This window comes from Rana temporaria, chromosome 2 (assembly GCF_905171775.1).
Source record: "Rana temporaria chromosome 2, aRanTem1.1, whole genome shotgun sequence".
In the NCBI taxonomy this organism is placed as follows: Eukaryota; Metazoa; Chordata; class Amphibia; order Anura; family Ranidae; genus Rana; species Rana temporaria.
Window position 1 is genome coordinate 48,617,873 of NC_053490.1, and position 15,979 is coordinate 48,633,851.

At 44.4% G+C, this 15,979-nt stretch overlaps 1 protein-coding gene across 1 annotated transcript in view; it reads right to left on the bottom strand.

Moving 5' to 3' along the window:
- Positions 1-12,888, bottom strand: part of CWC15 (CWC15 spliceosome associated protein homolog) — a 27,959-nt gene extending 15,071 nt beyond the window's left edge. Inside the window, exons 1-4 of the mRNA XM_040340170.1 lie at positions 12,781-12,888; positions 8,443-8,584; positions 6,725-6,837; positions 2,215-2,297 (exon numbers count right to left, since the gene is read on the bottom strand). Of these exons, the coding sequence (XP_040196104.1) occupies positions 2,215-2,297; positions 6,725-6,837; positions 8,443-8,573 (327 nt within the window). The 5' untranslated portion in view covers positions 8,574-8,584; positions 12,781-12,888. The remainder of the gene's footprint in view (positions 1-2,214; positions 2,298-6,724; positions 6,838-8,442; positions 8,585-12,780) is intronic.
- Between the last annotated feature and the right edge of the window lie 3,091 nt (positions 12,889-15,979).

Sequence of the window (15,979 nt, forward strand, 5' to 3'; positions counted from 1 at the left end):
TTCAACCCCATTGAGCATGTATTTCACTTTCTGAAGACAAAACTAAAAAGGCAGAAAGACCCACAAACAAAGAACAACTGAAGAAAGCTGCAGTTAGAGCCTTGGAAAAAAAAATCCGATACAGATTAAAAACATGGTGACAATCCACGTATATCACCAGTATAATGTTCCCAAAAGGGGAAGATCACAGTGGGATAGTTGGTCACAGTCAAGGTGATAGGTAAGCAGTCGGTTTCCCCCTTTATGTATATATTGCTATCTCTAAGAGACTATCACTACTCTGGTCAAAAGTATTGTTATTGATCATTTGTCAATCAAATTACAGATTTTTCTCCTGACGAAGCAGCATTAGACCGCATAACTAGTTGAGAAGCTATTCGCTACCAACTATCCCACTGTGATCTTCCTCATTATACTGGTGATATATGTGGATTGTCACCATGTTTTTATTCTGTATCTGATCATGTTATTTTTTATTGCTTTTGTATTAATAAAACCATATATACTCTTGGGCTCACACACTGGAGCGGTGCGCTGGCAGGACTTTAAAAAATGTCCTGCAAGCAGCATCTTTGGAGTGGTGAAGGCGCGGTTTGTCCTCCATTGCTCTTGCCCATTGAAATGAATGGCCTGTGGGAAGGCCTGATAGATAGAGATATAGAGATTGCACACATTATATATATATATATATATAAACAAAAAAGTGTGAAACAACTGAAAATATATTTCATATTCTAGGTTCTTCAAAGTAGCCACCTTTTGCTTTGATTACTGCCTGGCACACTCTTGGCATTCTCTTGATGAGCTTCAAGAGGTAGTCACCTGGCGCAGCACCCCATCACTCTCCTTCTTGGTCAAATAGCCCTTACACAGCCTGGAGGTGTGTTTGGGGTCATTGTCCTGTTGAAAAATAAATGATGGTCTAACTAAACTCAAACCGGATGGAATAGCATGCCGCTGCAAGATGCTGTGGTAGCCATGCTGGTTCAGTATGCCTTCAATTTTGATTAAATCCCCAACAGTGTCACCAGCAAAGAACCCCCACACCATCACACCTCCTCCTCCATGCTTCACGGTGGGAACCAGGCATGTAGAGTCCATCCGTTCACCTTTTCTGCGTCGCACAAAGACACAGGGGTTGGAACCAAAGATCTCAAGTTTGGACTCATCAGACCAAAGCACAGATTTCCACTGGTCTAATGTCCATTCCTTGTGTTATTTAGCCCAAACAAGTCTCTTCTGCTTGTTGCCTTTCTTTAGCAGTGGTTTCCTAGCAGATATTCTACCATGAAGGCCTGATTCACACAGTCTCCTCTTAACAGTTCTAGAGATGCGTCTGCTGCAAAAGGTGGAAGAACCTAGAATATGAAATATATTTTCAGTTGTTTCACACTTTTTTGTTCTGTATAATTCCACATGTGTTCAGTCATAGTTTTGATGCCTTCAGTGTGAATCTACAATTTTCAGAGTCATGAAAATAAAGAAAACTCTTTGAATGAGAAGGTGTGTCCAAACTTTTGGTCTGTACTGTATATATATATATATATATATATATATATATATATATATATATATATATATATACACACACACACACACACACACACACACACACACACACACACACACACACACACACACACACACACACACTAGAGCTGCAATTAATCGTTAAAAAAATTGTGATCTTAGTTCAACCCCCCTGACGATCTCTATTGCAGAGTTTGCCGATTCTTTCATATAACAAGTAGAGAGACTTTATCTGCTCACTCAGCTGTCAAAAGAAAATATCTGGGCAGTCTGCCAAGTTCATTTTAGTTACAATGTTTCCTTCTTAGATCAAAGAGATAGACAACTTTGTGTAAAGAACAAATCTAGGCAGTCTGCCAAGTTTGTAACATGACATATTGTAACCAACTTCCTTCTTAAAACAAACTGTCTATAAATGCAGGAAGTTTAACCACCTAAAGTCCAAATCATTTTTCGACACTTAAAATTAATATTTTTTGCTAGAAATTACTTGGAACCCCCAAACATTATATATAAATTTTAGCAGAGACCCTAGTGAATAAAATGGCAATTGCTGAAATATTTTATGTCTCATTGAAAGAGAGAGAGAGAGAGAGAGACAGAGACAGAGAGACAGAATATACACACACTTAAGTATTTTAAAGCTTGGACTGTGAAATGACAAACTCTGAGACTGATACATACGTCTGTGAGCGGGTCATCTGCATCCAGATTTGCTGCTGGAATCTGGTCTAGACGAGGCTTCTTTGACAGGGATGATGTGTGCTCTAAAATAAAAATAATAAATCACATTTTTCAGAGAGAAATTACATCTGATGTCATTTTATGCATTTCAATAAAAAAAAATGTAAGTAAACTTGTCTTTCATTGAGAAAAAAAAAAAAAAGAAGATTGACAGCCACACTCATTTGTGGTATCATCTAAAACGTCGTACACACGATCAGATTTGTACGCTCCATCAACCAATTGTTGTCGGATTTTCCTCCAAAAAAAAATGTTGGATAGCATGCTTTAAAATTTTTCGACAACAAACATGTGTTGTCGGATTATCCGATCGTGTGTACAGAAGTCCTTCGGACAAAACTCCAAAGTACAAACACGCATGCTCGGAAGCAATGCTCACCATAACACATTAGCAGGAGCTCCCCAAAGGGTGAGGCTATAGAGCTGAAAAAACACGTAGTTTCGTGTTTGTTGCCTGTAAAATTTCTTTGACGTTTGTATGCAAAACAAGTTCATGGCCAACGCCCTTGGGACAAAAGTCCTACGCTTTTTCTGTGGAAAATCTGATCATGTGTACCAGGCTTTACACTGACAAGTTGCGCAATGTTTGTCATTTACCAACAAACTACAGATCAGTCTGACCATCCAATCTAACAAGTCTATCTAAGGCCGGCCATACAGGGTGCAAATTTATTTCCTGCAACCAAAGAAATTCATGATTCCCCCATCAACACAGACAGTACAATGTGCATCCTACTTAATACTGTTCCTGTATCATCATCAATGCCCCTTTTCATGTTCTCTCCTTTAATGTATTACATTTATTCTTTTGTGGTATGCCAGTTTTAAGTTCACTATTTATTTTACCATCACATAATAAATTCTTAATGTTGAAGATTTTTTACTGTCAGTACACACTGTAGTACACCTTTTACAATCGTAGATAGATATTCATTTTTTTTTTTGTTTTAACAGAAAGGATTATATATTTTACTTATATGATCAATCACATGCATGATTAGCTTCAAACAAGTTGACATGATTTATTTTGTTGGTTTTACATGTTTTCCCCAACTAGTTATTGATTTTTTTGATTTATTTTATTATTTACATTTCATCACCATTGATTAGATTAAATATTTAATTTTTAGCATGTGTAATAGGCCACCAAACCACTAGAGGGAGAAGGGTTCTGTGAGCTAGCCAGCGCGAGCGTGTCTATGCCAAACTGATGTGCCGGAAATGACATCAAACCGGAAGTATCAGCGGGGCAGAAATGACGTTCGCAACAACCAGAAGTGGCGGGTGGAACGCAAATCCAGCTGTACTTCCTGGCTACAGTGTAGAACACAGTACCCACTCCCCATTCTGAAAAGCATCTAATCCCCCCTCAACCCCCCACCTCCTTTTCTCCCCGTATGAGAACCTGCCAGCGATATGTGAGAGAACATACACCCTGAATGGGATACCCCAAGGAGAAATATAGCAAAGGGTAGGTGTGTCAAATGCAAAGTGAATCAGTACTATGCTTTGGTTATAATGTTGTATGGGATGACAGCCATTGTGCATGCCTACGCTGCATCCTATCGTTGGCACGGGGTTGCGGCTCCCTGTCCATGGGCTAAAGGACAACTCTATGCAGAAAGATCCAAGATGGTGGATAAAAGTCTACATTTAGGATAGATTGACATGGTGGGCGGCACCCAATCTGATGGGTGTGGTAAGCTCTGGTGGGCGTTCACTTGGACATGGACATATACAGAGGAAACTGGAGGAGGCCAGTCTACTACTGCTGTGGCTCTGAGGAAGAGGGTCCTCCCTCGTAATGCATAAGCCATATGTGATGCCATCTGGTCCCCTCCAACACCTGGTCTAGGTTGCAGGTGTCTAGAGACGGTTCCATCTGCTGGAGTACTGACAAGCCTTTTTATAACGTTTGTGAGTATTGCTTCTGCTGTTTTTTATAATTTTTTTCTTTGGTAAATGCACAAGGTCGGTGCACCCTCCTTATCTTTCAGCTATACACATTCACAAGTCTTTGATCTAGGATTGCTTTTCCCACTGTTATCTATGGGGACATTGGTTACTACACACAGAACCTGCTGTTTTTGATGAGCACCACAGCTCTTTTATAAGTCAATCATCTGCTGAATACCGATATGGTATAAGTCTCTGTGCATAGCAGGCTTGTTAGGAGCTCCATGTCATATAGGATACATATCCTTTATGCAGGTTATTCTGTTTATTCTGTGTTTATAGTTATCAGTGTGGAACGTGTCCTCATAGTTCTGTGCATATTATTTATCACTAATTAAGTAGTGGTTTATTACATATATTGGCCATTGCTCTCCTTGGATTGCACCGCTGTTTAAATTATGGTCTATTAATTGCTTTAGATTTTAGCATAGCTAACTGGACCCAGTAGAGAGTTGGCTGATTGGTTATAACATATACAGGTGCATCTCAAACAATTTGAATATCATCCAAAAGTTTATTTCAGTAATCTAATTCAAAAAGTGAACTCATTATATATAGATGCGTTACACAAAGAGCAATATATTTTGAGCATTTCTTTTTAATGTGGTTGATTATGGCTTACAGCTAGTGAAAACCCAAGATTCAGTTTCTCAAAATGTAAAGATTACAGAAGACCAATGAAAAAAAAAAAAAGGGATTTTAATACAGAAATATTGGCTTACTGAAAAGTAGATACTGGGGGTTATTTACGAAAGGCAAATCCACTTTGCACTACAACTGCAGTTGCTGTAGATCTGAGGGGGACATGCAAGGAAAATAAAAAACAGCATTTTTGCTTGCACATGATTGGATGATATAATCAGCAGAGCTTGCCCTCAGATCTACAGCGACTGCACTGCCAAGTGCACTTTCAGTGCAGAGTGCATTTCCCTTTAGTAAATCAACCCCATTATGTCAACTACCTTTTGCTTGTTTTAACCCCTAAAAACCCACACCGTAATTGCAGCATGACCCTATTCAGTTCAACTGGTCACATTCGGTGGGCAGTACTGTCTGCCAAACATGACGTGGGAGAAAAAATTTTGACGCACCACGATTCCAAGCATATGTAAACCACTGTACACTGCCCTAGCCGCTTAAAATGAAACGTTGCATATGGGCACCTTGGACGGCCCATGTGACTGACTTGGGGCATGTATCCTCTAGCCTAGACTTAGTACTGTTAGAATTGGCTGAACCGGCCCTTAGATCCCGGGTAGAGAGAGGTGCTCCAATGCCCTGAGACAGAGGTGGCTTGGCCCCGGCTCGATCAGTGCAGACTTGAAAACTTTGCCTTAAAATCGCAGGTATGCTCCGACCCCCCCTTCCCTTTCCGTTTCGATCTCTCCACTACCCTTTCCCTTTTTTTTCCTCTCTCTTCTCGCTACCTGGTTTGGAATGTTGTTTAATTGTTTTACTACCTGGACTTCTGGTCATAATATTTTGCTGCTGTGAGGGGAGCCTCCCTATATGGGTTGGCGTTCTTTTCCCCTCCTGACACCAAATGTTTATCATGGGAGCACTTGTGTTGGGCGATGTCAGGGGAGGTGTGATGGAGGCGGAATTAGCCCCCCTCTACTGGCGCCGCGGCCGGCGAGTCACATTATACCCTTTAGAAGGTGTGTCATATCAATTTATGTGTCATATCAAGTCTAAGATGGCTCATAAGTGCCTACCATGTACTACAGCCAACTTGCAACCTGTTTTGTTGTTTCCTTTGTCGTTCATTTGCTCTTTTTCTTAAACAAAGACTATACAAAAATAATTATATATATATATATATATATATATATATATATATATATATATATATATATATATATATATATATATATATATATATATATATATATATATATATATATATATAAATAAAACGTCACTCTCTCAAACAGAGACCTTATTACATTTCTCTAGTTACTTCCTGGTTTCCAGGCCTAAACAAATTTTAAACATCCCAGAATTCATCAGGTGGGGTTTTATCAGCTAAGGACACCCTCCAGCCTGCATGCCTGTGGTAAAGGCAGATGGATTCCAGGAAGTAAATGCTAGAATCATCTCCCCTTTTCTCAAGATAGCCACAGCAAATGTTGGGGGGGGGGGGGGAGCTTTCTGTTCAACGTGCTTTTGGTTTGTGGTTCTCAGATAAAGTGTAGATCTGCTTTAAGTGAAGGAGGTTTGAGGGCAGTACAAATGCAGCTCAATCACATGTTTTACCGCCTCCAATAACAAGTGAAATTGAGACTTTAATGTCACCTCTGCACTCCATTAGAGGCATCCCCAACCAGTAGAGTGACAGCCTTTGGGTACATACTACCCAGGGGAGAACTGTGAATGGATGTATCCTGGCTGAGAGGTGAAAAAAATAAACTTGGAATAGGCTTTTAGTTCCCTCACTGATGAAATTCAACACACTGACCAGCAGCAACACTGATAAAGTCTACACTTCTCCTACCTCTTGGCGGTCGGTCTCTGTTCTTCTCTCGGACAGTCACGCGTTCTCTCTCTTCCAGCTCCCTCCTGAAGTCCCGGCTTCTAACCTCCTCAGGTGCATCCTGGGTGGTTTGCCTAACCATGGCAAACAAAAAAAAAAGGAGAAATTAGATACATTACCTTCCCGTACAGCACAACTACTTTTTACCTTCGGTATATAGCTAGAAACAGAAATGTATATCCCGGGAACAATACAAGGGGTGTCTAAAAAGTTAGGTGAATGGTATCAGAAAAAAAAACTACATTTTTTGGCCTTCAAACTAATCACCATCCTTTACAACACACTATGTTCATAAAGCTTCTGGAAACTGTCAGCACAGGCCTCTTTAGGAATCCATCGCAGAACAGCCGTCACACATTCTTGGATTGCCGCCACATCCGGCAAAACATGCGCCTTTCATGACACCCTTCAGGTGGGAAAACACAAAGAAGTCCCCAGGCGCCAGATCAGGGGAGTACAGTGGATGATCGAGAACAGGTACGCCGCTGAGCCAAGAATTGTCTCACAAGGTGCGCAGGCGCATTATCGTGCAGCAATATCCACTGTCCAGTCCTGTGCAACTCCGGTCAAACATGGCGGATGTTCGTCTGTCAGCTTGTGCGGCACAAACTGGGAACAGATCTTCCACCTACCAAAATCTTTGTGGACGATGGTGCGTACCATGCCCTTACTAATGCCCAAATTCTCCGCCATCAATCGTGGCATAAAGTTGCTAATCTCGTGCCAGCATTTGTCGTACTCGCTCGATCATGTCTGGGGTTCTGCTTGTCGGCAGCCGACCCAAAAATGGCTCATCCTCCGTTGTTTCCTTCCCATCGCAAAAGCGTTTGAACCAGGCGAAAATTCATTTTCTGCTCTTGGATTTCATCCTGTACACTTGCACAAATATTGCATGAGTCTCCCCCCCCCCCCAATTTCTAGCAGAATTTGATGTTCGCTCGTTGCTTCATCGCACTGACGACCACGTGTACTCCACACTAGATGACGTTTCTCGCCATGTCTCAACATGCACGCGCACGCATCTGGCCCATGTTGCCATTCACATAGCGGACCATTCACCAAACTTTATAAAGGACAATAGTTAGAGCTGGGCGTTTTTCTCCCGCCCAAAAAAAAAAAAATCGCAGATATAAAAAAACAAAAAAAACAAACAAACTCGGTTCACGATTTGAATTGAGTTTTTTTTTTTTTGGATGGACACTGCACCGGTCCTGAGGAGCTGCAAGCATGATTTTTTAGGTGACTAGGCCGAACCCGCGGTATCAGCGCCACTCCTGGTGAAAATAAATAAATAAACGATTTGCTGAAAATCTGAATCGATTTGACCCTGCAACTCAATTCAAAACGATTTTTTCCCCAGCCCTAATAGTATAATAACTTTTGACTTAATGCAATTTAAGTCATTCACATACAACTTAAGATTTTGCAAAAGAGATCACATGGTTTGTTTTTGACCAAGCAGTGTGCTCATCTCTGCTGGACTATAGAACACCTTCACTATTCCATAACATAAGGGATAGCGTTCTGTAGTCCAGCAGGTGAGAACTAGGCAGTGCCGAAAATGTGAGTGCGTTTCAGATATGTATTGAATAGGTTTCTTTTTTTTCTTTCCCCCCAAACATATACTTAAGAAGCTGAAAATCCTCCACCAGAAAGAGTTGCCGGGTTTGCAATATTACCTGTATTTGATCTTCGTGTGTGAAGGGAGGTCTCTGCTGGAATATTGTTTGGAAAGCTGACTTAGATCTCCTTCTCCTTTCCCTCTGCCGCCCCTGGCTGGCTCAAACGTTGGCCTGGCCGCGGTAGTCATCTTCTAAACCGCTGTCATATACAACAGACAAGATCCGGACAATTATTTTACAGCTTTATCGCAAGTAAATATGCAAACAGAAATTAGCCTTATTCTAGAAAATAAAATCCTTCTAAAAAATAAAAAAAAAATAAAAACAGTATAAAAGGATTTACCGAAATACTGAAACATATGGACAGAAGTAAAAGAGGTTTACAAAAGAAATATGACGACACCGTTAAGGCATCCTTTGCATGTCAGCTCTCCAATAACTAAAGATGATGAGGTCAGCATAGCTGTTAGAAGTCCCTAAGCCCACGTTTAGTCGACCTTTTAGCCCACTTTTAGGGCTTGTTTACACTTGCTTCAAATCAAGGCTTCGGACAGGCTTTGTTAAAGCTCTATGAATGCCAGTCAAAGCTCCGGTCACTAAATAAAATGGTTAGCTTAGAGTCCTGTTTGCACCTTGCGTTTGCTTAGGAAATAATATTGCTTTAGTGGCGCTTCAAAGCCTCTATAGAACTCTATGACAACACTCGCTTGAATCGCCTGAGGCTTTAATTCAGCTTTAGCTTGGCTTTGTTTTGGAGAAATTGCAGGTATGAGATATCAACACACACACACACACACACACACACAGGGCAGCTGTCAAGATTCAACAAAGCTTCAAAAGAGCATCACCGAAGCAGCACCGATGCTTCATCAAAGCACCGCTGAATAGGGGTGCAACGGATAAAAAAACTCACGGATCGGATCAATCCTTGGATCGGATCATTTTTCGGATCAGCAAAAAAAACAAAAAAAACTAAATGTACACATCAGATTCCCCCATACATCAGATTCCCCCACTGCTGTAATAGCCACGTCATCTCCCCCACTAACAACCACCATTGCCAAAACTCACTGTATATTCACATGCTCTCGCAGAAGGCTAGACCAGATCCACGAGCAGGGAGGGAGGGGTGATGACGTCAGCGCGCACCTAAGCAGCAGCAGCCGCCGCCGGGTGTACCAAGATGGCCGACCGCTCCAGAGCTAGGCCGAAGTCGCGGCCTTTCCTAAGGCCAAGGCAGTGCTCCGCGGATCGCGTTGTGTGCCGATTCGTAAAGGTGGACCCGTTCGGATCACGGATTGGTCACGATCCGTTGCACCACTACCGCTGAAGCTGTAGGTGGTTTAATATGTTGAAGCCAAATCAAGTGTAAATGAGCCCTAATGGAGCCCTTGGTCAACTAACACTGAGCTACCGGTGCTACTTTAGAATGATTTCAAAGCTGCACATCAGCACAATTTGTACATCCGATTTCACAGAGGTCAATGCAAGTCACGGTGAAATCAGAATACTGCAGGAACCTTTTTCAAAGTTGTGGCGACAAGAGTCATGGCTAATTGAACGGTTCCATTGCTGGGAATGAGGTGCGACTTGTCATGCGATTTGGTACTGTCAAATCGCAGTGGTGTGAACAGGGGCTTAATATGACCATACATGGCTTTGTAGGCATCCTCCTATATGACATCCTTGAAAGTGAAGAAGCCAGACTATATATTTTTGGCCAAATAGCAGCTGCATCTAATCTGATGAAGCCACTGTTTATGTATTTCGAAAGCCATTGGTGCCGCCGCTGTCAGAGTATAATAGCCTTGTTTAAGGTCTAAAAAAAAAAAAAAGCGCCACACTTAAAGCGAAGGTTCACCCTCAAAATTAACTTTTTGTCTAACCTATCACCAGCCTTAATAAAGGCTTGTAGTGTTGTCATTTTTTTTTAATGTGTACACTTACCTGTCTTCAGCCGCACTTCCGGGTCTTCTTCCTTGCAGGGAGTGGGCGTGTCGCTCCTTTTCCCCGACGGGGAGCTCTGCATAGATGATTGACGTGCGCGTCATCGCCTTCCGAAAATATCCGTCGGGACTCGGCTCTTTACGGTGCTATACGGCGCCTGCACATGCCGTGTAGAGCTGACGGCGCAGGCGCCGTAAAGTGCTGAGTCCCCCTCAGATATTTTCGGAAGGCGATGATGCGCACGTCAATAACTATGCGTCGTCTTAGGAACGCCTACTCCCCGGGGGAGCGAGAACCCGGAAGCCGGGTGAAAACGACGGAAAAACGCAAGTACAGACCAAAAAAAATAAAAATCCAGCATTCTGTTGATGTCAGCAGTATGCTGGATATAACAGTCTATAGATATTTTAGGGTGAACCCCCGCTTTAACTTATGCATTAAAACTTAGCATTAATTTATGTCAATAAATGAGCCAACGCATTTCTGGAGCCACACGGGCTCCCACGTTTCCTGATTTGAGAATAAGAATGTTGACGTAAACAATGACTGATGACAAAAAGAGTACCAAGACTCCACAGGCTTAAGTTTAATCTCAACCAGCAGCTAAACGTGTCACTTGTAGAGTCCTAGAGCTGCACCATTAATTGTTAAAAAAAAAGTGCGATCATGATTCAACCCCCCTCTCGATGCGAACGCTCAGCCAAAAAGCGCTGCTTTAGCGCTAACAGCCAGGCGTTTCCGTGTGAAAGCAGCCTAAATGAGGCCAGTTTAACCACTTAAAGACTAAGCCTTTTTTGACACTTGTTGCTTACAAGTTAAAATCCGTTGTGTCCATATCAACAATCTTACATCCCTGATGAAGAAGGGCCCGTGTGGCCCCCAAGACATGCTGGCTTATTTATTCCTCAAAAGTTTTAAATAAAATCCCCCCCCCCTTTTTTTTTTACTCTAAAATGTAACACCAAAATTGGTGCTTTGCTTTCCGCTGCCGTCAATCAAATCCAGTGACAGAGGGGCGAGTCTAAGTCCCGCTGTCTGTGTCAATGGACACAGCAGTGGGACTTGAAAAAAAGGCCACATGGGTGTCCCCAGGAAAAGTGGCTTTCCGTCGGGGGCACCCGACGAAGAGGAGGTAACTGGAGCGCTGCCGGGGGACCCCAGAGGAAGATTAAAGCGGAGTTCCACCCAAAAATGAAACTTCCACTTTTCGGACACCCCCCCTTCGGTGACACATTTGGCACCTTTCAGGGGGGGGGGGGGAGCAGATACTTGTCTAAGACAGGTATTTGCACCCACTTCTGGCAATACACTCCCAAGGCAGTCATGCCCCTACCCCGCTGTCTTCTGGGAAACACACTGTTTCCAGGAGAGAACTGGGACCAGTAAGGGCATGCCGTGCCGCTCGCGCATACGCAGTAGGGAACCGGCAGTGAAGCCGCAACGCTTCACTTCCCGATTACCTCACAGAGGACGGCGACGGGGGCAGCCAAGAGACGAGCGATTGCTCGGCCTTGGCTGCCGACATCGCGGGTGCGCTGGACGTGTTCAGAACCCGCCAGGAGGTCGGCATTACACTGTGCTAAAAGCAGGCAGTGAGACATTGTCCCGATCTGTGGTTGCAGAGATCGGGACAATGCCTGTGATTAGCACAGCACAATGCCGACTTCCTGGCGGGCTCCGCATGCGTGGGTTCCCAAAATGCCTGAGCGCATCCTTAGCTGTTAGGCTGAGCCATGTGTTGATCCAGATTAAGGATGAGCTCTGGCATGTACGTATGGTACACGTGCAGAGCCCGCCAGGAAGTGTGCACGGCGCTGCGCTAATCACAGCCAGGGAGACACTGTCCCGATGCTCGGCTGCAGGTATCGTGAAATGTCTCCCTGGCTGTGATTAGTGCAGCGCCGTGCATACTTCCTGGCGGGCTCTGCACGTGTACTATGCGAACACGCCAGAGCTCATCCTTAATCCAGATACCGCTGAGCCTGGACCAAATCTGTGACGTCAGCGCACTGTCTGCTGGAAACGGGTCACAGGAGCGGAGTGCACTCCAGTGATCTATAGAAGTACAGCCAAACAAGCTTCTATAATATAAAGGGCAGCCTGGTGTCTTGGCGGCCACACTCTGCCTTGCAGCACCGGGGTCCCTGCTTAGAATACAAGGCAGAACGTTGTCTGCATGTCCTCCCTGTGCAGCTTTCCTCCCTGTACTCCAGACACATGCTGGTAGGAGGACTCGCACCGGTCTATACCGGTCCCGGTATGTGAGTGTTCAGTAGGGGTCCTAGATTGTAAGCTCCTTAGGTCAGCAGTCAGTCTCTGTACACACCAGCTATGGACGCTTCATCCTCTATATCAGTATATCCCATGTACTGGTGTCAGGCCCACCTTCCATCCCTGCACTGACCCGTCCCTCCAATGTATAAGGAGAACACACAGTCCCCTTCTTACCCCCGGAGGTTCCCGACCCTCCTCCAATCCGGAACAGCCCGATCCCAGCACCGGAAACTCACACTGGCGTCACACGATGCTTTCGCTGCGGGCACATCCGGCGCACGGCGATGGCGTCAGTATCTACGCGGCGCCATATTTAATACTGGCATTTTGTTTATTTATTTTTTTACAATGATCTCAATATACAGGAAATACTGATTTTTTTATTATGTGTGATTAAAAAAAAAATCTGCTCTGTGTGGCAGGAAAATTATTCATCTGGAGTCCTGGAGGAAAATGAAATGAAGCTACAGATACCAGCTAGGGGCAGGGTATAGGGACTGTTCATCATCAGGATAATATCCACCTTCTGGGGCGTGGGAAGGAGGGCACCATATTGTAGTGTTTTTCCAACCAGGGTGCTGCCTGGGTCTCCCCCGGGGACCCAGTTTATCCAGGTTCAGTGTCATGACCTGCTATTGTAGGGTGACCACGTGTCCCGGATTACCCGGGACAGTCCCGCATTTTGCAGGTCTGTCTCGGGCACCTTCAATTCAGGACAATACAGTGTCCCGGAATGAAACTGACACCCCCCCAGGCCAATCTGATGCCCCCAAAAAAGGCCGCCACATCACCGCTTCACTCACTGACAGTACTTGTCCTGGCCGGTGTATTGTCACATTCTGCTGCCTATCTTAGAATGCTGCGGAAGTCACGTGGCGGCCAACTGCGCATGCGCGATGCGTTCCAAACGCAAGTGCGATGCGTTCCAATGGATTCACGACAGTACACACCAGTGAAACCTCGGTCGGCATCCAGGCTCTTTCCTTAACCACTTCAATACCGGGCTTTTATACCACCTCCATACCGGGCCTATTCTGGCACTTCTCTCCTACATGTAAAAATCATCATTCTTTTGCTAGAAAATTACGCAGAACCCCCAAATATTATATATGTTTTTTTAGCAGACACCCTAGGGAATAAAACGACGGTCATTGCAACGTTTTATCTTGCACGGTATTTGCGCAATAATTTTTCAAACACCCTTTTTTTGGAAAAAAAATTGTTTCATGAATTAAAAAAATAACAAAACAGTAAAGTTAGCCCAATTTTTTTGTATTATGTGAAAGATTATGTTACACCGAGTAAATGGATACCCAATATGTCACGCTTTAATCATGCGCACACTCATGGAATGGCGCCAAACTTTGGTACTTAAAAATCTCCATAGGCAACGCTTTAATTTATTTTTACAGGTTACCAGTTTAGATTTACAGAGGAGATCTAGTGCTAGAATTGTTGCTGGCACTCTAACGCACGCGGCGATACCTCACATATGTTGTTTAAACGGCGTTTACATATGTCGGCGGGACTTATGTGTGCGTTCGCATCTGCACGCGAGCTACCGGGGACGGGGGCGGTTTAATTGTATTTTTTAATCTTTTATTTATTTTTTTACTTATTTTTTATTTATTTTTACACTTTTTTTCCCAAATTTTTTTTTCACTTTTATTCCTATTACAAGGAATGTAAACATCCCTTGTAATAGGAAATGTGTGCGACAGGTCCTCTTTATGGAGAGATGCGGGGTCAATAAGACCCCACATCTCTCCTCCAGGCTGGAAACCATGAGATCGGTGAAAAAAAATTCACCGATCTCATTAATAGTTGCTTACAGCCGCAATCGCGGCTTTGTTTACTTACGGGGACCCGGGCGTGACATCATCACATCGCGCCCGGGTCCTCCGACGGTCATAGAGATGACTGGTGACCATCTGGTCACCAGTCATCTCTATGCTTCCTGCCGACACCGGACGATTCGTTCTCCGGGCCCCCGAAGGCACGGGAGAGCCCGGAGAAGCACCGGGTGGCGGCGGGAGGGGGGATGTCCCCTCCCGCCGCCTGCAAGAACGATCAAGCGGTGGAACCGCCGCTATGATCATTGTTATGTCGTGCAGAATCGCCGGCTGAACAAGAGGATATCTGGATGATGCCTCTGGCTGCAGGCATCATTCAGATATTCACCCGCAAAGCCCAGGACATCATTTGACGTCCACCCAGGATGGGAGATCCCATCTGTGGACGTCAAATGACAATGGGCCGGTAATGAAGTGGTTAACATCCCCCGTGGATTGAAGGATGTTAAAAAAAGAGCCAGGAGGCCGAGCGAGGGGAGCGAACCGTCCGAGCGAAGCGAGGACGAGAGGCCGAATGGCCACTTTCCTCTAAATCCACGTCGCCCTGAATGCCGGGTTCGCTGGTGTGTACTGTCGTAAATCTATTGGAACGCATCGCACTTGCGTTTGGAACGCATTGCGCATGCGCAGTTGGCCGCCACGTGACTTCCGCAGCATTGTACGATAGGCAGCAGACTGTGACACTACACCGGGAATGCCTGGAGGAGCACAATCCCGCCCCCTGCATGTGATTGGATAAATCATAAATCCCGCCTCTTGTGTCCAATCACTGTGCTGTGATTCGTTACAGCACAAGCTGATTTTTGCAAAGGGAGGGTGTCCCTGAATGGTAGTTTGGAAATGTGGTCACCCTAATGGTGAGGGCGGGCTGTGTGATTTAGGGTGACCACATTTCCAAACGGCCATTCAGGGACACCCCCCTCCTTAACAAAAAATTGCCAATTTTAAAGGCTTATATGCAAGCAATTGGCCATAATAGGGGTATGGGGGTCCGAGTACTGCCTTGGGGGACATGTATCAATGCAAAAAATGTTTTTACAATTTTTCAGGAGCAGTGATTCTAATCTTGTTTAAAGTGCAACAATAAAAATGAACAATTCCTCTAAATATAGTGCCTGGGGGGGTCCCCTTAGTCTGCCTGTAAAGTGGTACATGTATAGAATATGCTGCAGCAAAAATGACATTTCTAAAGAAAAAAAAAAACACAAGTCAAATCACATTTAAATTGACTCACGGTTGCAATTGCATGCATCCGGCTATTGAAAAAAAAAAAGCACCAAAAACATAGTACCCCCTTCCCCTAGTCCATACCAGACCCCTCGGACTCTGCCCCCCCACCCCACAGCACCTTGTCCCCATCTTACCCTGGTTGGTGGTTGTGGTGGCATGCAGGCAGGGGGATTATCAGAATCTGGAAGCCCCAAAGGGTCTGGAATGGACTAGGGGAGGGGGACCCCTCGCCGTTTTTTATTGGCAGTTTCTTTCTTTTATTATTCAGCTGTCAGCGGGGAAGCCCATTG